Genomic DNA, 22,047 nt, shown 5'->3' with positions numbered 1-22,047 from the left:
AGTGTGATGCTATTAACAGACATTATTCATATTAAGATTCATATTATTAATCATAGCAGTCAAACACATTTTTCTAATGACTATTTAATAGCTATGCACTATACACTAAATTCACTACTCCATATATATAACAAGTAAAAATAATCATGTAATATTCAGAAAGGAGTGATACAGTTACTATTGTTTCTATGTAAGGAAAGTTTAATTTATGCAATCTCTCACAGTCCTTATACGCTGCTATTAGTTTAGGACTTCTTAAAGGCATTTCATTCAGATCACACTATCTGGATTCTGAAAATTAACTCTAGATGAACCAATGAGGCAATTTCCCTTTCTGACAGACATTACTTAATACCTCTTTTTGTCTCAGCACAGATCTCAGCACAGCAGCAATACTGAGCCACCAACAGTGACTCTCTATCAAATATCAATGGCTTTTGAATCAACATAAGCAGCCCTTAAGGGCAAAGTCTGCCTCAAACGACATTTTTGCACAAGTGAAATTCAAAAGTATTTTAATAAGCATAAAGTAGTATTTTTTCGCATTTTTGTGAAGAACAATCTCTTCCCTACATGCTGGGCAGAATGAGTTGCTTTTCCATTTCCCTACAGTTTGCTATCCTTTATACCTCTTTTTTTTCCCCCAGTCATCTTTTGGCTTCATTCACATTTTCCTTATATGCTCAGCTACACGCATTTGCCTTCAACAGCACCATTTCCCCACTTTTCTCTGCAACCTTCTTTTCATTCAAAGTTCCCTCCCTCCTTTCTGCTCCATTTATTCTCCTGCACTTTGAGCTCCCTTTATTCTCAAAACTCTACTTCATGTACTCAGTTTCCTTTCCTTGCCCTCTTTCATTTTGCAGAGGTACCTTGTAGCCTTCTATATTTTATGGTAGCTTAAGGGAATATTACTTGCTGTAAAATAAACTAAAGTTTCTTCTACATATGCTACAGACATTTATCATACAGAGAATATTAGGGGAAGGTAACAATTTCTAAGACAGCAAGCTTGGGAATTTCTCTATGACAGCTTTACCTGTGAATTTATTCTTACAGATACATTTTCAAAAACAAAAAAGTAAATTTACTATTACCACAAAGTATTTATTTCACAGAGAAAATACTGTATTTGTTCTACTGCAATTTTTCTCCAAATGTTTTGCTGAGTGATGATTTGAAAATCTTTCTTTTGCATCTTACAGCAATCTATCATCTTTCTAAGACATTTTCTTTGAGCTACCCTTCAATAATACCAAAGGGACTTTTTTTTCCCCTTGAGTCCTTATATTATCTTGTAGCTTTTAAGAGTATTGGAGTGCGTTAAGTATCTTAGAAACTTTAGTTTCCGAACTGCAAGACACGGTCTCTAAAGCCTTAACCTCTATGAAACAAACTACACTGTGAAGGGTTAATACAAACCCAAACACAAGTAACAGACTCCAGGTCACATAGAGAAGGTGAAAGTTGGAAAGCCTGACAATTATTCAATTACTTAAGAGTAGAGGGCTGCAGAAGTGATTTTCAGTACAGATATTGCTTAATCTAAGGTTAATGATGCCTTTTAAGAGTGACTCTGCTAATATGGAATATTAGCAGGTGGTATTTTTAACCGGAGATGAAGAATAGTAGACCATTAGCCTCAATCTCATGAGACAAGAGTCATCTTTTCTGCTTTGTAACTGCAAAAATATCTTCATAAAACATTAGTTCTAACAACTCCTTTTTTTAATAGTTGAGAAAACAGATAAGTATCAAATTTAAGTAAAGCCTGGAACAATAAAACAAATTATAAACTGGACATGCAGAACAGTACGCAACCTTCCCCTCCCCTCCAACAGACACATTAAGATCAAACATGTATTGCAATCCACCACAAAGCTGAGACGTTAGCACCCCCAAAGAAGTTAACTCATTAAATAATAACCTTATGTTTTGATTACAAAACCCATAAGATTTATTCCTTAACAGTCTATTCATCACATTTGAGTGACTATCTCTAAGGGAGTCTCCCAAACTACAAGTGAAATAAAAGAACAAATGAAGATAAAGCTAATCTTACTTTTTCATCATCATCAGAAAAAGGGGCACCTCCGGGAGTCTTATTTATTGCCTGGGCAACACCAATGACCTCTCCATCGCTGTTCCGTATGGGCATGCACAGCAATGACTTGGTCTTGTATCCCGTCAGCTTGTCGATCTCATCATTAAAGCGACGATCCTTCAAGAGGAAACAAGGAAGTGTTAGCGTGTGCACCGTACACCCGTGCTTCCCTCAGGCAGCAATGCACTTGCTTTTCTCCATGCTTTACACAGCATTCTCAGTGGTATCATGTTGTTAACGTTCCCCTTATTATACTCATTTTTCTCAGTTAGGACACTAAGAAGAGCCTGTCTTGCTCAGAGGTTCAGGCCCACGCTTTGCTGGTACCAGCATGCAACGGTGAAGAAGAAACATGGCACCTTAATTAGGGCAATGAGCTACCTAAAGGATCACTACTAAAGTGGCCAGCAGGAGAATATGGAAAATTAAGACAAAACGAACGCATGAGGAACACATGTATAAAAAAGGAGGAAGAAAGGGATTAGGGTAGAGCCATGCAGAGGAACAACTCCAAGCAAGGCTCAAGATAGCGTTCCCGCCTTGCTGAGAGGCTTGTGAGGATCACATTTACATTGTGCCCCACTGGGTAAACACTGGTTGTCTCCATGTCACTCCTCTCCAGGGGAGGCACCCTGCGCTCCTTCTGTGGAGGCTGCATTTCTGCTCAGCTGTAGGACGGCTGCAGCCTTTTGTGCTGCGAGGGGCTCCTTAGAGCACAAGAGACCCTTGCGCCCATGGCACTGGTTCCCTCTGACAGGCTTGTGGCAGCCCTGGCTGTGTGGGGGCTCAGCAGGCTGCCCCAGCACCAGCCAATTCAGCGGCTCACCCATCCCACCGTGGGCAGAGCGCCAGAAGGCTCCCTGCCCAGGGCACCCTGCCATAGCTGGCTGTGGGGGCTGCTGTGGCGCCTGTGCTGGGGATGAGGGAAGGAGCCATCTTTGGTAGGCCCTCACCGCAGAGTTAGCTGGAGGGCTGGCGATTGGGAGCCTCACATGAAGTAAGGAGCGTGCCAGCGTCACACTACATCCATTAACAAGCCTCTCTCTTCCTCATCCAGGGAGCCTTTGGCTCTCTTGATCAGCAACCCACATGTGCTCATCTATGAGTCCCTCTCAGGACGCGAACATACGATTCGTGGAGCAAGTTGTGATGCTTTAACATAACCATAATATTTGTCAAGGTGCTGTGCTCAGACTGCACCAGCAATAAAGTTGGGAAAGACTCCACAAAGACTTTCTGAAGTGACCAGGCCTGAACAGAGATTTAGCCACAGATATAATTCCTCCTGTCCTCCAACTAAGCCATGTGCAGCGCTAAAGAAAAAAAAAAAAAAAAAAAACACACATGAGCAAACACCAGGGCAGCTTGAACAGTCTACAGACAGAGCAATTTTTCAGCAATCTATAGTGTTTGAAAGGGCAAGTTTTCAGTACTGCATACAAGGACTCAACAGCACAATGCTCATTAGTACTAATGGGAAGAGAGTGACTGAATCACCACAAAAAAAGTTCACCCCTAAACTTTATGTGGAACATAGTAATTATTTACTGAAGAATTTTGTGAGATTAATTTTCTTGTAGATTTTAAAATTTTGCTGGCCAAGAATTAAGTTTTTACACTGCTGGAATACCAAATATGAAGATTTCTTTTTAGCAAAATTACTTCATGCACTTTTGTATCCACTTAGGCTTTGCACACTTTTTTGGACTATGTTAATCAATGCATATATACAAGAAGAGCTATAAATCATGACTAAGTGTCCAGTAATTCCCATTTGTCATAAATCCTGAATTTTGTCAAAGAAAAAGCATGAACACCATGGTGTGAGCTTAAATTCTTTCATACGAGTGTCAGAAATCAATCTCTTAAACATCTAACAAAGTATTAGCAGCATAGCATTTTGAAGAGTAAAGATACAATAACAAAACAATCTTTGAAGAGACTCTAGTTTTTTGGGGTTTTTTGTTTGTTTGTTTTTTTAAAAAAAGTTTGTCTAAGGCAATGTGTCTAAGGTCACCCATACTTATGAACGTAAAATACAAATAAATATATAAGAAATAAAAGTTTGCAACTTCAGTAAGTTATTCAAATTGTGTGCTGAAAATTTCCTGTCCCCCATGAAATAAGTGTTAAGCATAAAGCATTTGGTATACTTCTGTCTCCAAAGGTCATTCAGATACTGAAGCCTCTGAAGTAGTACTGATACCAAGGTATTGAAAAATTGACCGATTTAGTCTGTATTTTGACAGACCTCACTTTGTGTTTTAATCCTAGTTTGGGGCAAATTACATATATTTTAATTGCACTACAAGAGGTGCTTCATTTTCCACTGAAAGCCCAGGTACTTCCACTGTTGAAGGAATTTCAAAATTCTGCTGTAAGAGAAGACAACAGTACAGAAAACATCACTGATACAATTAGTAGTGTAAAATATATGCATAGAGAGAAAATATTAACTTTCACCTGTAATGAAATTTGATCACCTAAAAACAACAACACCCACCCACAATGCTACCACTTTATAGAACACTTTCATGCAAGTGAAAATTGATATATAGTGCTAGTTATTTGACTACATACACACACATTAGGCTATGTTGCCACTTCACCACTGTGTTTTATAGAGGGTCATGATTTCAATGTCAAAAAGACTATTTTTGTCCCAATTCTCTGCCTGGTACACTTTAAATACAGTAAACCTACTAAGGCCTGGCAAGGGAGCTAATATTCCAATGAAGTACAGATGGTTTAAAAGACATCTTAAATATCTTCTTGTTCAACTCCTATGCTTACCAGTAAATGGAGCTTATAGCACTTTTGATAATAAAAATTGAATTTTTTCTATATAAACACAGTAATATTTGAATCAAACAAACAGCTAAGAACAAACTATAAATTTTAGCAGAAAATGTCTTTCAATACATTTGACAAAAACTAAAGGGAACTAAAAATGGTCATTTAAACAAGAATTACCTGTTGGAAGAAGGCTTGACTTTTTCTTTCTATTCCTCAAACACATTTCTGAAACACCAGGTACAAGCCGCACTTTCTAAAAACTCAGTCAATAACTAAATCTATAACTAGGGAGACATCTGTCTGCACCTGACAGTTTTGACTGCACCAGGGCTTCCTTCCGTCCTTAGTGAGGGCCTTGACACAAATGGATCACTGGGCTGAAATCATTCTGCGCTGGAATAGCATAACGTAAATTACGGATCACAAAAATGATTCAAAGGAGCTTGTAAAGTCTACAAAAGCTGCTGCTAATAGCATCTTTATCTTACACTGGAATTACCTTTACTAGCTGTACCTGTTACTGCTATTAACCGTGAACAGCTCCATTCTTCCAAGGTTATGGTTGTGTTTCCACTGAAGCTAGTGATTACAGCCAGTTCCGACTCCCTTAATGTGAGGGAACGGAGCTATTGTATAAAAATAAGCAAGTCTTTCAGAAGTCTAAACAATATTGGTTGTAAAATAGTATCTGTGCGTTCTTGACTTAGGTGAAGAAAGAATAATACATACCATCCTTAACACATGATAAGATTTGACTGTGAAGAGGAAGAAAATTCATTAAGATGCATGCAACCAAGACAGCACTTTCACCCCCTGGATTTTTTATTCTCAGTTTTATTTCTCTGCATTTATTTCTGCATTGCAAATACTACAGAAACAGACTGGTTTAGTCACCTCCGAAGTGATGTGCTTTAGAAGCAGTCAACACTCACTCAGCATAGAGATTAGCATACATATTTGGCTATTATGTTGCTTTTCGCATTTTTTCTTCTTATATTCTTTGAGGAGAATTAATACCAGCTGTGCTATTCTTATAGCAATTACAGCATTCTGCTGCCACAAAATACCAAGGTTGGAGTATTTTTTAATTGTAAAAATTTTCATTGCCTTAATTCTGTAATTTTATTAGGAGCTGTTCTTCCTTGGACCCATTTGTGCCTCCAGAGTGCATTAAACAGCCTTTGCTTCCACAAAGACTGGATTACCAGTGTGTGCTCTTTGATAAACCAGTGAGATGTCCTTGAATTATTTGTGCCTAACAACTTCTTCAGGAGACCCAGAACTCCCAGGATGAATGTTTTTTAATAATGGCATCCAGGGCCAGGGCCTGCTCGGTCCCGTAAGGTTTCCAAATGCTCCTGAATCTTTCCATATTAACTGCAACACAAACTGAACCAGTTCACAGAGGACCAAGCTTAGGCAAATTTTCTTCTAGAACAGTTCACAAAGTGAAATTTTGCAATTATCACACAGTAGGTCTCACCAATGGTTAAACTAGACATCTACTTCTTGATATTTGAATTATTTAGAATTGTTTTACTGAAATATTGATAAAGTGCTTTGCATTACTGAAGAGATACAGACCCCACACTGATTTTGTTCAACCCAAAATAGCATACACAGAGTGACATCAAAATGACAAGGAGTTTTGACTAGCAAAATTGTTGATTTACCTTTTATGGGCCTTAGAGATATGTTTAATCTCCAAAGTAGTATTTAACTGTAAAAGAGTAGCAGTTGGGTAGACTGAGAGTAAGCTAGTATTCATCCATTTTAACACATACAGTCAAAAAATACATTGCTCAAAAACAAAAGAAAGCAGGAAGATATATTTGTGCCTATCCAAAACTTTATTTTGTTTAGATAACTATAATGGATATTGTAGCCCAACTGCAACTTATTTTCTGTCAGTTACTCAGGAGAGTCTGTCTGAAGTTTTTCCTTCACTTACAATTTTAGTAACAGGAGTAAATTACAGTTATGGAAATTTACTACAATGACTAATTATGCACTGTTGACAGTTTCAAAATGGCAAAATATGAGGAAATACCATCAGTATGCAGAATTTCTGATTTATCTGTATCTCTTTATTCTGATATGTTTTTCCATAAAATCAGCCAGATCTGTGGATCTTATTACTCAAAGTAATAGCAGGTTCAGTTTTAGGGTTAGTGAGATTATACACCAGTTTATATTTTGCATCCAGATGCAGGGCACTTAAAAAGAGGGGAGAGCACTAAATGCTGGAAAGCACCCCAAAACATAAATGGATTCTCAGCACCAACAGCAATTTTAAATTTAGAGATCATCTGTGTCTTAGCAGTACCACACAGTAAGTAACTTTGCACTGTCCAGGACAAGACACATGTACATTCGCCTTTGGGACTGAACAGACTCTAAACTACTTTTTCCATAAAGTCTCCATTGACTCATTAACCACCCTAGTCAGAACAAGTTGGCCAGCTGTGACCAGCCAGATTATCCTAGGATAATAATTCTACCTCAAGATTAACTTGAGCTTACAGCCAGGCTGTTGTTTGATCCACAGCAAAAGGCAGCACATTGGACAGAGCCTTGTGAACCTCTCTCAGTTGAATATATCCAATTCAGCTGCCTGGGTAAGGAATAAACTTGACACAGGTAGGATGCATCCTGTGTTCTTCAGTGCATGCTGTACAGAGCAGCAAACTAGTACAACAGAGAAACTAGCCACCCAGAACTTGTATTTTAAAGTACAGCTCATTCCTACTACCACTGCACCACCTTTCCAAGCAGATTTTACAAATTCCTTGTTTGCATTTTATCTTGAAGTCCCTACATAAGATAACAGAGACACAGGGATCCTGGAACAATTCAGACAGCCTTAGTCCCATTAGACACAGCTGCAACAGCCTATCCCAGCCTTACTGACATCTGGCAATATCAGATTATCCATTTGTACTACAGCTCTGGATGCCCTTTGGTGAAGGGCATTGCACCCCTGGAGCAGAGGCTACAGGTAGTACAGAAAGCAGAGGGGAGGGAAGAGAAAAAAAGTCCACAAAAACTAGATAAAAATTACATTTATCAAAAACACAAACTGGAACTTTGTCTACAACCTTGAGTGGAAAAGCAGTCAAGAATTTCATTTCAGTGACATTATGGGAAATGATGAGGAAACAGATAGAAATAAACAAGATAAAACACTACTTCTGCCAGCATTAACGTTGCTGAGTGATACAACGCGTGCATAAGACAGACAAATGGCTGGTTGACCTGCACTATATACTAGTTCTACTGTCTTGTTTGAGTCTTCCCCCTCCCTACTTTGCTGCATCACCACAGTGCAATAGGATGCCAAGGTTGCAATAGGATGTACACAGTGGCACTAGCTGACAGGTCCTGCTGGATTTAACAGCATCAATAAAAACTCAAACGCCCAAGTATGAACTGTGGAGACTGAGGAGCTCATACAAATTTACATCTACCTCTCCTTACAGGGTAGTCACCTTGAGCAAGGAGGCCTGTTTAGCAGCTGATAACAAAGCTGCTAAATCAGAGAGAGGCCATAAGCCTGCAAACATTTGGGGATGCAAACTCTATCTGTCTGCACTTCTGGGTGCTAAGGAATATTAATAGTGATTATACTAACCAGCATTTGCTTTCAAGATTAGCTTTTATAGTCAAGGCTTGCATTCAGAAATTGGGGACAGAACAGATATAAAATATACTATTTTTTGAGAAACCTTACCACTTGATATATTATACTGGCAGTATTTTCATACAATAAAGTCTGATGAACTCTAATGGAAAATCTTCACTGACTAATTAAAACATTACCAAAAACAAACGACATAATTGTTTTTACTATTTTGGTTCTGTATAATGACATTTCCAGATGTTGGAGACCCATTCAAACTGTAATGACTGAGGCACTTTTAATGAGAATTTCAGAACTGCAAACGACAAGGAATTATTCTACAGGATAAGCCTTATCTTGACTGAAATGATTTATTGATTGTAAATTCTTCTTTGGAGAAATTTCACTCTGTAAAATGTGATGTTCAATCAAGGGAACACAGAGAAGAGAGCAGACTGGATTCATCAAACCAAATGCCAGTATTTCAACCGCTGAAGTGATGACACTGCAGTCTCACTTCTTTTGTCTTTTCTCACTTATTGACAATCTTTAAGTATATCCAAGCATATTTGTGATTGTATAGAATAAACAACAAATTAAGGTGCAAAGCTTCCCCTCCGCTAGGATTGTAGAACAATGCAATGATATCAGATTCTCTTATTTCATTATCCATTCACTCCCCTCTCCCCCCCCCAAAAAAAAGTTTCTAGTTCTTTTGACTGTGAAGATCATCTTAAAAGCATAACCTGACAGTGATCAAGAACATAAGCATCGGAAGAGCTACAGGCTGGAACAGCAGCTGTTAATAACACGAATTCTTAGCAGTGACTTCTGGATAAGCGCCCGTGGCTATACTAAGATCTCCTGGCCTTCATCACGTCAGCTGAAAACTTGAAAGGTAGAATGGAGCCACAAGTTCTGATCTTACACAATACTCACTATTTCGATGCACCTGGAGCTTCAGATTGCTTGAATCGCACCCTAGTTATACAATGCCTAACTCCTCTGAATTTATCCTTGTGTTCCTAGGACCAGTTTGCAAATCTGACCACAGGACTATAAAGAAATCTACTGAAAACTAAAGTTAATCAGCTGTATTACTGATAGGAGTGGACTGAATATTTAATGAGTATCTCCCGCAATTGCCTTTTTCTTCAAGCAGAAAATAAGACAAAAAGTCCATAGAAAGTGCATTAGGACCTCCTTTTTCTGAAATCAATAGCAAAATTACCTGAGTGCAAAACAACTGGACATTAGGATATGTGGGTCTGAAGTCCCTAAGCAAAATTCACTGAACATTAGGAAAATTGAACAGCTACTTTAGAAAAGAGAGTTATGATTTTTAAAAAAGAAACAAAAAAAATTTAATCTTTATCCAATTAGTACTATTTGAAAAAAAAAGAATCCTAAGAGAAGCTAGCAAACAGTCAAATAATGTAATGCAAATTGAATCACCTGTCTGAAAGTGTTCCCAGCAATAAAATCTATGTGACAGTTTTATCTGTGCAAAAACCTGATGACACTAAAGGGTGTCATTAGAACAGAAGGATACAAGGTGACCCTTGCATAACAGGTCTGGCCTACCATATGCTACGGTTAGTAGTTACCCTACTCAGGGTAACTGAGTGAAATCAAAAACAAGAAGTGTCAGGCAAGCTTGCTTTGAATATACTATACTAAGATTTCTGATCAAGATCACATTAGCTAAAACAGTGTCAAAGACAGGTAATGAAAGAGTAAAATATGTTTGGCAACTTTGTTAAGATGCATATTATTGTATTACTGAACAGCATGGGAAGGAGAAATTTGATTTAAGATGGTTTTGATTGACTTTACAAGAAGCCATGCTCCAGGAGCCTTGAGACCTGGCAGGAGTGGAAGAACTGTAACTGGAAAAAGACCTATTCAATTTATGAATTTATGTTCTATCAGCTTCAATAGCAAACAAAAGAGTAATCCAAGAGACTGTACACTGTTCAGACTCAAAGCATAACATTAAGACAGCTAAATACAAAACTGAAAAATAAATGCTTTAGCTACTCTTCTCTATAAAAATCACATATGATAAATTATATTATGCAGAGACAAGAAACAGACCACGCAGTAACCACTACTACAGATACAGACAGAACTTTATAGAGAGGAAACACGAGCACAAAAGACAACTAGCTAAATAGTTCAATCGCTTCAGAGATTGCTTTATCTTTTAGAATAAGCATAAAACACTTTAAATTATTCAAGGATCTGTAGAGATAAAAATCAAAAATATAACAAACTCATACTCATTAGAGGTGCACTGTCAAGTATGAAGTTGACACTGTCCTATTAACACATTATTTTGTAAATACTTGCAAAAGATGAGGCTGAACCATTAGCTTGAGATGTTTGTTTTCAGTAATTTGTCAAATAAGATGAAAAGTAAAACCAATTAACTTGTATAACAACATAAATACACTTCTACATATTTTTCTATTACTACATATTTTTCTATTACATAACAAAGTTAATATAAAGATACATAAAGTAACATAAAATCACAACCAAATACAGTGAAACATCTATTTGTTTTGGAAAACAATCAAACATTGAAAATAACCCAATCCACAACCAAGCCAAACTAAATCTTTATTCAGTCTTGCACTTGATGAGATTTGTGCTAAAACTAGAACTGCAGGATTAGGCCCTTCATTCACCGAATCACTGACCTGCTCTAATATATAACTGAACAATATTATACTACATTGTTACATCATACAGACTGCCATATAGTTAGAAAAATCTCCCTTCTTTTCTACGAGATTATGATTAAGTCATGCATTTTAAATAACATTCTTATTTTTCTAAAGCATCATCTTCCAGATCATCTTTCCATAAGGCTTACTGAAAATAAAGGGATTGATCAACGAATTTTATATATGAAAAAAACCTTTAACAAAGCAATAAGTATACACTAGACATTCACTTATCTAAATATGATTGACAGCACAGAATATATTTAGACAAATGAGCAACTTGCATGGCAATCATGTATGAAAATAACTGAAAGCAAATCTGGTGATCTGAATCTGAAAACAAATGAGGTTCAGAAAAAGAGGAGTCAAACAAATGAGCAACTACAATGTTTATATACATACATCTGTCTTTTGGACTTAAAACATGTCATTTTCAGTGACAAAACTAATGAAATCCCTGCAAAGTGTTAAGCACCTGAATGGGAACTTTGAGTGTCCTTCACATAGGCAGTGTGTGTGAATATTATACGTGCATATCAACACAGCTCATTGAGTTTAGGGCAGCCAACTTCCTGGAAAAAATGCTTAGCATTCTGCATGTCTGATCCCACTGCATCAGCTTTCTTCTTCTGTATCTTTTCTGCACTGGTCTAGCAGTGTGTGAGATGACTTTGCCTTTAGAATCTCATTTGGTGAAGTTACTCTCATTTCCTTTAAAAGTTTTTTCCATTTAACATCTACAAAATATCTATAATGTCAGTTCTTGTTTGATTCCAACTACTCTACTGACTTGTATGTTTTCTTCTTGTCTTGCATGTGGTCATATATACATGTATATTCTGCAGCTCCATAGAAGTGCAAGGATTTGGATTAGGGAAAAATGAAATGTATATCTGATATGCAGAAATGCTAAGCTTTACTTATGGCAAAGTCTACTTTTCATTTGGCTGGAAGCCTTTCTCCACACTTCTTAAATATATACATAAGTTCACTACAGTATATATATATATATATGTAAGAACTGTAGTGAACTTATCCAGGTGTAGCAACACCAGGGAAAAAGGTGTAAGTGACACATAATGTACCACAGCATACAGCTGATACTACTGAGTGCTTCACACTGAATTAGGAAGTGCAGCAACTTACAGTTTAGTACTTCGAAGATCATCACTGATGACCTGTGTCATCAGTCCCAGAACATACAGGGCAGGGGCTTCCCCTTTTGTAGGTTCTGATTTTTCTATACTATAACCAGAAAAACCCTTTCAAAAGTATGGGTTTCCAACAATTTTTCCCTCACCCCTCCAAAACATGAAGGAATCCTGAGCCAGCTCTACGGCTGAGGCAATGAACTTCACCCAGAAAACAGGGCTCAACATTGCAAGACATGGGGCAGAGAGAAATCCAAGCGCTTCACATCCACAGCTATCCCCTCCTCATCATATCTCTATCTGTACTTTGCCACCCACAAACGCTTGTGCTAGACTACCCAGAAACCATGGCAATATTGCTGCAGCCACTGGTTTCCATAATTCATGCCAGAAACATAACAAGATGGGTACAAGTGTCCCATACAGGCTCTTTAGGACAGGTGGAAACCAAAACAGCTTGCTCTACCTTAAATCATTAGAGATTTGCTGAAATAAAGACTTTCTGTCAGATGAACATTTCCAGTCCTTCTCTGGAATCTCCTTAGCTTTATTTTCCAGGATAAAAATTATGAGGAATGTAATACAACCACATCAAAGAGTTCAAATCCATGTTATGTAAAACTGCAACCCTTCTTATATGTGCACACTCTACTAGCACCAAAATTATGACTGAAGACCCCCAAGCCTCTTTTCCCAGCAACATATGAAAACTCACAAGGAAATTATAGGTCATGAAACTGCTCAACATCTGACTGCCTAGGGGTACACAAAGTAAAAAAGAAATGAAGACCAGAACCTACTATTACATCTCTCTGATATTGGATACCAAGTGCTCTATAGGTTAACTGAGAGATCAGCTAGATGAATTTTTTAATAAATAGATAACTACAAACCTGATGATGCTATGAAGTCCTCCTGGTTACCTCCTCCCTAGAAGACCAATACATTTGAGAACTTCCTCAGACCAACACTGAAAGCATGCAAGTCTCTGTGGTTTGGCACCAATTTTAAGTGTATAATCCTCCACACCTGTGAATTTCCCCACAGCCCAGGTGGAAAGCAGGGAAAGCTCACCAAGAGCCAGAACTGCTACAGGCAGATTGCCTCTGCAGCAAGGCCTTCAAAGCAGAGCTCCTGTTTGCCACCTGTGGCTGCTCTGAGCCACAAGGAGCCAGCGGCAAATGGCCCCCACTCAGCACACCAAGTGCTCGTTACAACTGATAAACCAGCTACAGCTGGTGCACCTGGGGTAACTACCAGCTGTTGTGTGTCCATGAGACCACAGCACTGCTGACCCTACTGCCACAAGAGCTCGTGGCCTGTGCTATGGAGGACTGGCAGCCTGGCGGGTGGTCAGCAAGGCAACCTCGCTGCCCTGGTGCCATCCCAGCACCGTGTGGCATCGCGTTACCTCATGAGAGCTGTGGGCTATCACCACAGGTTTACATCCCACTTTGCAGCTTTTCAGTGACTCCTAGCACTGCCCAAGAAAAGCGACACAGAGGGATGTGAAGCAGAGAACAGGGAGTCCTTAGATGACTTTGGACAAACACCCTTCTCTGCAATCCTGACTTTCTACAGGAATTTCTATTTCCAGTAGGCACTTCCAAGAGATGAGCAGAAGCAGCATTACCTAATAAGGCCTGAGGAAATCCTACACTTCAGTTAGAAACTGCTCCCTCTGCGGAGGGCTGATCACATACAGAAACAACAAGAGGATGGCAGAGGTGCCAGCTGTGCCTGCAAAGCTCAGCTCCTGTGGATTCCTTGGATCCCTGCAGCCGTAACGCAGGCCAAGCCCTAGGAAAGCAGCTTTACCCCCCTGAGGAGCCTGGCAGCCTGTGGGGAGCCCGACACAACCCACTATGCTGGGGACTAGTCTTTTCTAGACAGTGGATTTGGAGATAATTATAATGATCAGAAGAATGTGTATAAGAATGTGTCACCATTCTTTTTATATTAATTTACTGATTCATACTCAGAATTTTAAATTACCCTAAGTTTTGCATCACAGAATAGAGGAATGGGGCTTTCCTTTTTGTGTGAAGCATGTTAAAGCAGTCTGTATTTCTCAACTATTTCACTTATCTTTTGCATACCCTGTGGTACTTTCTAGTCATGTTTAGTGCACAGCAAAAATAATCTTAACTAATTTCTTCTGCATTACACAGAACTGTGTTTTTAAAAGTTATTTTTGCTCGCCGTGTTTCATCTCTGCTCTTTAAAAAGCAAACTGTCCTTGCTAAGAGGTAGCACTAAAATGAATACAGCAGTTTGGTGCCTGCTTGGCAAGTGCTGCTGAATAAAACAGTCCTAAGTACTTCCCATGCACAGAACTGAACCTCTCAGGGTTCCCAGTCTTAATGCTTTAACTGCTCTTTAAAATTGAAAGAGATGCTATTAATACTGATGGTAACAAACAGTTATCCTATGTAATAAACCTTGGCTCTCGTGTTCATGACCTTTTGCATAAACAGCCCTTCTTGTGGGGGAACTCCCAGACTGAAACGCTTACACCACTAAGCAGGAAACTTTGTTATAGTACCATAAAACAGCAAGAGCAAACAGATGCTCATAACTCACTAAGACTTTAACTCAGAGTTGTAGCAATAAATAAATAAAACAAATCAATACTTATGTACAAGTGAGCCAGGATTTTTAAAATTTAGTCTGGAGGCTTGTGTTTGCATTAGTTGTAGTTCAATTGGCCTAAGCTTAGAAAGGAATTACAGAGGAGAAGCCAGACGAACAGGGAGAAATCAATTTGTCTTAGGTTTTACTTGACTTTAATTCCACTAATTTGGTTAAATTTGCTTTCTAAAGACTGACTTGTACTGGAAAATCATTTCTGATCATCCTGTACTGCATTTTCTCCAGCTTATAAGAACACATCTTATTGTGACTTCTTCTAATATTTTTTTCTTTCCCCTTCATTAAAACATCTATCTGATATGCTGTTCTTCTTTTTCTCTTCAGAAAAATCATTTTACATTCAGAAAAATAAATGATAGATGATAGTAAATTAAATTTCCCAATCCTGTCTTTTTCCCTGTAAACTAACTGATAACAGGAAAATATCTTTACCTCTTTTCCAACAAGTTTGTTCATTTCAAGAACAAGCAGAATCTAGAGATGTTTGTTTGACCTAATATAATAAAAGGCTTTTCGTGACTAGATAAGAAGCATCAATGTAAAAGGTCTCTTCAGCAGAGTTGCCCCTTTTCCTCCCGCTCCATCTGCCAGCCCGACCAAGTTTGCTGGTGGTGCTTTTTTAACCTGACAGTTGATTAAACACCTCCATCATCAGTGGCAGTGCTGACAAAAATCATATCACCATATGTATTAATTTTTAAAGCACTGTACTGTGAGACCTACAATAATCTGAAGTGGAACAGCTGTCTTTATGCACACAGAGCTAAGCTTCCTTAGGGCTCTTCACTCTAGACTATTGAATCAGAAAGGTCTCCTTTTAATGATGCACAAGGGCTGTACACACCCCGGGTAACAAAAGACAAACTGCGCCAAGTCAGAAACAACAGAAGGCAGATCCCTCATTTTATTATCAAGCAAAACTTCATTAAAGTTACAAGGTCTAAAGTTTCTTTTGCACTAGAATTAATCACAAGTAACTCCACTGAAAGCAGCGAAGCTGCAACTGATAAAATTACAGGGTAAACTTGGTTTATGACTTCCCTTCTACTGCAACTAATGCACTTAGGGCTTAAATATACAAGGAAGTGTATTATTTATAATCTTTGAATCCCATGAAGAATGGAAGCCAGACAAAAGTATGATATAAATAATACTGGAAATGGCAAGTGCAAAGATTGTTTTTCATTATCATGGTGAAACAGAGAATAACCCATTTAAAGAAACATATTTTTTTTTACAGGGAAGTAAATAGAGCAAACACCTCAAAAAAAAAAATCCCCTGGGACTAGAAAACACCATGCCATTCTAGTGTCCTTCTCACTAGTATCTGGAGCTACCCAGAGAGCCTGGGAACAAGAAAAAGGCAGCAGTTATAAAGAAAGACGGAACTCTTGCACAACCAAACTCAAATACCCTTCAAACTCTTCAACCACTTGAGACAGCAAACATCTTCAGTTTAACCACAACCACCAGTTCTTTTGGAAAGAGAATTATTTTAGAAGGGAAAGTCGTATTAAAAAACAAAATGGTAAAGAAAGCATATAATGGAGAAAAACAGAAAGGAAGAAAGCAAGCTTTGAATTTATTAAAGGTGAGCCACCGTTTTTACCAAGCTCTGTTCCTTCCCTTTGAACTAGGTGTTTTGGAAACCCCTCCCAGTCTGGATCTGTGAGGTGCCTGGCATTTTCCGCTGGGTGACAAATAAGTAAGTGTTCTGCCCAAAATACACTTATCCTGAATAATCCACTCCTAGTATTCAGGCATCTTCCATGCATGGTTTGCTATCAAGAGGCATTGAGTTTATATTGATTATTGTTATTATTCCAGAGCAAATTTAGACTTTGCACAATAGTTATTCCCCAACTTCCTGAAGACATGCATTGCCCACTTTCTGTGGCTTTCCAGGACCATAATGCACAAAATTTGGAGTTCTAGGGTTCTTATTTTTGTCAGGAACCTTAGATGGAGGATGGCGCCTCACGCCTCTAAGTGCCAGGAACAACCCCAAGGACTGAGGCAGAGCAGTGATTTTTGAGCTAGTGAAGCACTAACACACACCTAGAGGAAGGCACTTCTGAAGCCAAGGAGGTTTTCTGCTCTGAAGCCAGGACTGCATTTCACAATTGAAGTAGAAGCCTCTCTGAAAGTCGAGCCCATAGAAACTCCTCGCAGGAGGCTCAAAGGGCAGGTTATAAGGCCCTTGGGAGGAGCATGGAGAACACTCTGCGCTGTGGGCATGTGTGAAGCCACAAGGAGAAGCGCGAACACGGCAGCAGTGTGAGGGAGACAAACACCACAAAGTCTCGCTATCAGGACTGCTGGGTTCATTTTTTTTTTTTTTTAACATTTTCCTTCCGCAGATTCCCAAGCGCTTTTTGGAAATGAAGACAGCTGCCAAATACCTCCGCATCATCCCTCCCCGAAGCGGCTCCTACCTGGTAGGCGTCGGGGATGTTGACGGTCTCGCCGTGCTCGGCCACGTAGCCGATGATGCCCTTGCCCCAGGGCACCTGCACCTCGTCGCTGCCCTCGCACGAGCCGCACGGCAGCAGCGGCGTGCCCGCGTGCACGTCGAAGAACTTGGAGACGAGGCTCTTCTTGCCGGCCGCGGCGCCCTCCACGAGGAAGAGGGAGCCGCGGTCGGCGTCGAGCATGAGGCAGGCGAAGATGAGGATCTTGTAGCTGAGGCTGGCGAGGTCCAGGTCGTTGGAGATGTCCTTGAGCAGCTCGAGGAAGAACTGGCGCTCGTTGCGCTCGCGGAGGTGGCGCTTGCCGGTCAGAGCGCCGGGCGGGTACTGGGGCAGGCGGACTCGGGACTCGAGCAGCGCGCTCAGGATGGTCGCCGTCGTGGGCGGCAGCGAGCTCGCCTTGCGCAGCAGCGCCCGCCGCCGCGCGCTGCTCAGCGGCTCCTGCGCGCGCCCGTGCACGTGCTCGTCGTAGGTGCGGTTCACGGGGATGGCCTTGGAGCGGGCGAAGCTCCTCCGCAGCTCCCTCTGCGACGCCCGCCGCTGCAGACCGGCCTCGCCGGCCCCGGGCACGGGGCCGCCGTCGGGGCCGCGCTGCTCCTCGGCGGGGCCAGGCGCCGCTGCGCGGGTCGCGTTTTTCCTCTGCAGCCACTTCTCCACCAGCTCCGGGTGCCTCTCCAGGAAACTTTCCACCGCCGCCACATCGAGGTCGGCGTCGGCCGCCATGGTGCCGGCGTGGGGGGGCTCAGGGGGGCATGCCCCGCCGCCGCCACGTGCCGCCGCCCGCCCCGACGGGAGCCCCGCGCGGCGCCGAGCCCTTCGAGCCCCGACGGGTGCTCCTCTCCGTGCCCCGCTCCCCTGCTATGATTGTTATTATTATTAGAGGTGTTTCTCTAAGTCGCGGCGCTCGGGCAGGAGGTGCCGGCGGGGCGCACTCGGGCAGCGCTTGCTGCCAAGTGCCGCTGCGGAGCCCGCCGAGGAGGAGGACGCGCGAGCTGCGCGGGGAGGCGGCAGCAGCGGCGACGAGGAGGAGGAGGAGGAGGGAGGGAAGGAGGGACCGCAAGTGCCGCGGGCGGGGGGGGGCGGCGGCCGCCTCCCCCCTCGATCCCTCCTGCCGCTGCCTCGAGCAGCCGCCCGCCGGAGGGACGCGCTTTTGGACTGCGCGGACACCGCGCGGGGGGACTGCCAGAGAGCGGGGAGGGAGCGGTGTTTATAGCGTTACTGGAGCCACTTCAGAAGGCAGAGGGAATAACTGCGCTTTTCATTTTTTCATTTCATTAATTATTATTCTAAGCCCCAGACAAGTAAATTCGGTTTCTTCAGTCTCGGGGCCGGGGCCGTGCGCGCCGCGCTGCCTCCGCGCCCCGGGCAGCCGCTCGGGCGGGGGCTCCGCGCGCACGTGGAGCACGTCCCGCCCCGCCGCTGGAGCGGGCGCTGGCAGCCGCGGAGCCCCCGCGCCCCGGCCGCAGGGGGAGCGGCGCTGGCGTCAGCGGGCGGCGCTGCGCAGGCGCGGAGCAGCGCGGCCGCCGCGAGCGCCGGGCGGCGCGGGGGGCGCCGCGTGTCCGCGCGGAGGGGAGCGCGGCCCGTCCGGGCGCCCGCGGCGCCGGTCCTGCCGCGGCGCTGGCTGCAGCCGCTTGGAGCGGTTTCGTTTTGCTTGCCGGGAGCTCTGTGTAAACAAGTCTCGCCTGTACCGTTCCGCCCCAAACTCGCGTCAATTTTACACCAGACCCCTCGCTGCAGCTTCACGCGTGGGCACAACATCCATGAACTGCAGCCCTTCGTGGCTTCTGCATCACCTTCATAATTCCATAGGTATCCTGCACAGGGCTACAGGCGGCTCATCTTCAAGGCACCTTTATATGAAGCACTGGAAAACTGAGAAAGAGTAGCTTATAGCCCCCACACAGCAGGAAAAGCAGGTAATCGTTCCGTTGTACCACAGAACTTTTACCTTTCGCTATTCATTTGTTTAAAATAGAACTGCATCTCTTTGGAGCACTGTAAGACAATTTGTTAAAACCCCTAGCGGGTAAAGGCTGGAACAGTGCAGGTAACAAAGAGAATATGGGAAACGATCCCAGCACAAATTAGTTTTGTACCAGTGCTCCTTTCTGCGGTGGCATAAAGGAACCTTGGTTGAGTGAAGTATATTTTAACCTGTAACATTTGTGAAACAGAATTTACTTGTAAATCACACTTCAAATGTTAGAGAAGAGATTCATGGGTAGGTTTTAGAGGACCATAAGAACTTTCATCAATCTTTGGTAGAAATACCTATCACTAATACTATTCATTCTACACCTGAGAGGATAGCTGAATAAATTTGCCTCAGCTGATAAAAAAAACTCCACAATTATGAAAGGCTCCTGTCTGGCAGATGTTATTTTAATACACAAAAGAACACTAATGGTACTGTGAGTGGGCTTGTACAGTTAAAACACAAAGCTCTAAGATAATCAAATTATCTCCTCATGATTCTTTCAGACTATAGTTACTGAAAGTTTACTTGTGCTCTAAAAGTATCTGGTATTATTGATATCCCAGTCCCATCACCCTTACGCAGTGTTCTTTTAAAAGACGACTGTTATCTGCTGAATAGTAGCTTCCCAGCTGACATGCTGAGGGTTCCCCCCTCCTTCATTCACTGTCAACCCTAATTATAGGCAATTTCCTATTTGCATAGTAATACATATAGCCACAATCACTATGGCTTCAATGAGTGTTCAGATAGCTAGTGGCAGAATCAAGTTCTCAGATCTCTCTAGAGAAAGAAACACTATTTTCTATAATACATTCCACAAAATTATTTGAAACATATACAAGACCATATATAAAGTTTTGTTAGGAAGACTTAGCATTTAAAACACACTTTTATTTGAATTTTGCTAAGGCCAGTCCCTAATTAACAATTAACTTCAAAATACCAAAACCTGAGTTAGTTAAACTTCAAAGCATTTTTCACTGATACTACAGCTGCTGCTGCAATGTTTCAGGAGGTGGTTGCTTTTTTCAAGTATGCAACAAGATCAGCTCTCTCACTCTGCTTTTTAATGCCAGCAAATATCATTTTTGTTCCAGGAATGAATTTCTTGGGGTTTTCCAAGTACTCCATCAGTGTACTTTCAGTCCAGGTAATACCTGAAAAACAAATACAATAAAATGCAAGACTTGCCCCATATATATCAAGATACAAAGCATCTCAAACCTAAAGTGTGGTGCTCTTGCACATCATGTGTCTAGAATACAAAAGGAAAATGAGCAAATATGTACATAAGAAAATTTTATTAACTATGTTTCTATATCCACGCAATACATAATTCATACATTGTCTTTTGAGTCACACAAAAAAGACCTAATGTTTTAGTGAATGAGTGTTTTGTCAAGCTGAGTGAAACTGCAGCACAACACCAGTAGAGGGTAGCAAGCAGCAAATAAAAGCACTCGAACAAAAATGGAAATCAGTGCATTGATATTACACAATTCTGTGAAATATGCACATTCTGACCTGACATGTTAGATATTGCTAAAATTCCTTTTAATTTAGAGACTGAATAATTTTGCTTCTGAAACTAACTCAGAGTCATCTGCAATACTGAGATGTAATGGTTGTAAGAGTCATTTTTCTGAATGTTTTTCTGTTGTACCTCTAAAGAAAAAGGCTTTTGAGAATTCCATATCCTTTCTCCCCAGCATTCTACCTCATCCATGCCATGTTAGCTTTACCTTTGTTCTTGTTAGAATCTGAATAAGAGAATCCTGCAGCTTGTCCTGTTTTACGACCAAATAATCCCCAAAGATTTGGGCCTGTCTTGTGCTTTCCACCTTTTTCAACTGTGTGGCACTGAGAGCATTTCTGCATAAATATCTTCTTGCCTTTTTCAACATCACCCATTTTGATCTATGACAAAAAAAAAACAAGAGAAATTTACACAATGACACAGACAAGATCACTGTTGTTGGTCCTATCTCCTTCAACAGTTTTAGAAAATATTTGTCTTGCATCAGGAATAAAAGTTATGTTTATCCAACAAATAAAAATTTTAGCCTTAATTATAAACTTAAGTTTGGATACAACTCTGTTAAGACCTCTTACGCAATCTCCTAAATATATTTTGTCTGCTTATTGATGGTCTTGAATTAACTTTACAAATTTATTGAAGATAGAATAGTAAAAAGCACCATGAGTTTTTTTTTTCTCCATCTGCAAGAGATGCAGAATTTGTATCATTGCTTCAGAAACCTCTGAAGTAGCCTGAAGTCACCTTATGGCTTTCCTAGAGCTACTCTAGGTGGTAAGAGAAAACATCTCTTATTATGATTTGACCAGAAGATCTATCTAGAAGTAGAGAAGCATCTCAGGATTTCCCTAGGCAACACAGTGCCCCTTAGAATAGCTCGCAAGCTCTATCCCAGTCACATATCCAGAACATTCCTTGCTCCCATGTCTATTAAAACATGAAAATTACCACCACAGTCCAGACAGGGAGACTCACAAGGATTAGTCCTGTCCAGAAATACAACCTCAAGG

At 41.2% G+C, this 22,047-nt stretch overlaps 2 protein-coding genes across 2 annotated transcripts in view; both read right to left on the bottom strand.

Moving 5' to 3' along the window:
- PDE11A (phosphodiesterase 11A) overlaps positions 1-18,245 on the bottom strand; it is a 108,442-nt gene extending 90,197 nt beyond the window's left edge. The window contains exons 1-2 of the mRNA XM_088527055.1: positions 17,490-18,245; positions 2,063-2,221 (exon numbers count right to left, since the gene is read on the bottom strand). Coding sequence (XP_088383181.1) covers positions 2,063-2,221; positions 17,490-18,245 — 915 coding nt within the window. The remainder of the gene's footprint in view (positions 1-2,062; positions 2,222-17,489) is intronic.
- Positions 18,246-20,448: 2,203 nt separating this feature from the next.
- On the bottom strand, positions 20,449-21,411 carry LOC104572220 (cytochrome c, somatic). The gene is made up of 2 exons (XM_010219374.2): positions 21,243-21,411; positions 20,449-20,657 (listed from the first exon to the last, which is right to left on the bottom strand). Exons 1-2 carry the CDS (start codon positions 21,409-21,411, stop codon positions 20,509-20,511), a joined length of 318 nt encoding a protein of 105 aa, XP_010217676.1. The 3' UTR covers positions 20,449-20,508.
- Between the last annotated feature and the right edge of the window lie 636 nt (positions 21,412-22,047).

The sequence above is a fragment of the Tinamus guttatus genome, unplaced genomic scaffold, assembly GCF_059628265.1.
Source record: "Tinamus guttatus ecotype Peru unplaced genomic scaffold, ASM5962826v1 Tinamus_guttatus_pri_ptg000260l, whole genome shotgun sequence".
Taxonomy (NCBI): Eukaryota; Metazoa; Chordata; class Aves; order Tinamiformes; family Tinamidae; genus Tinamus; species Tinamus guttatus.
Note: the sequence above shows the minus strand (reverse complement) of the source record. Positions and strands in the feature narration are given on the sequence as shown.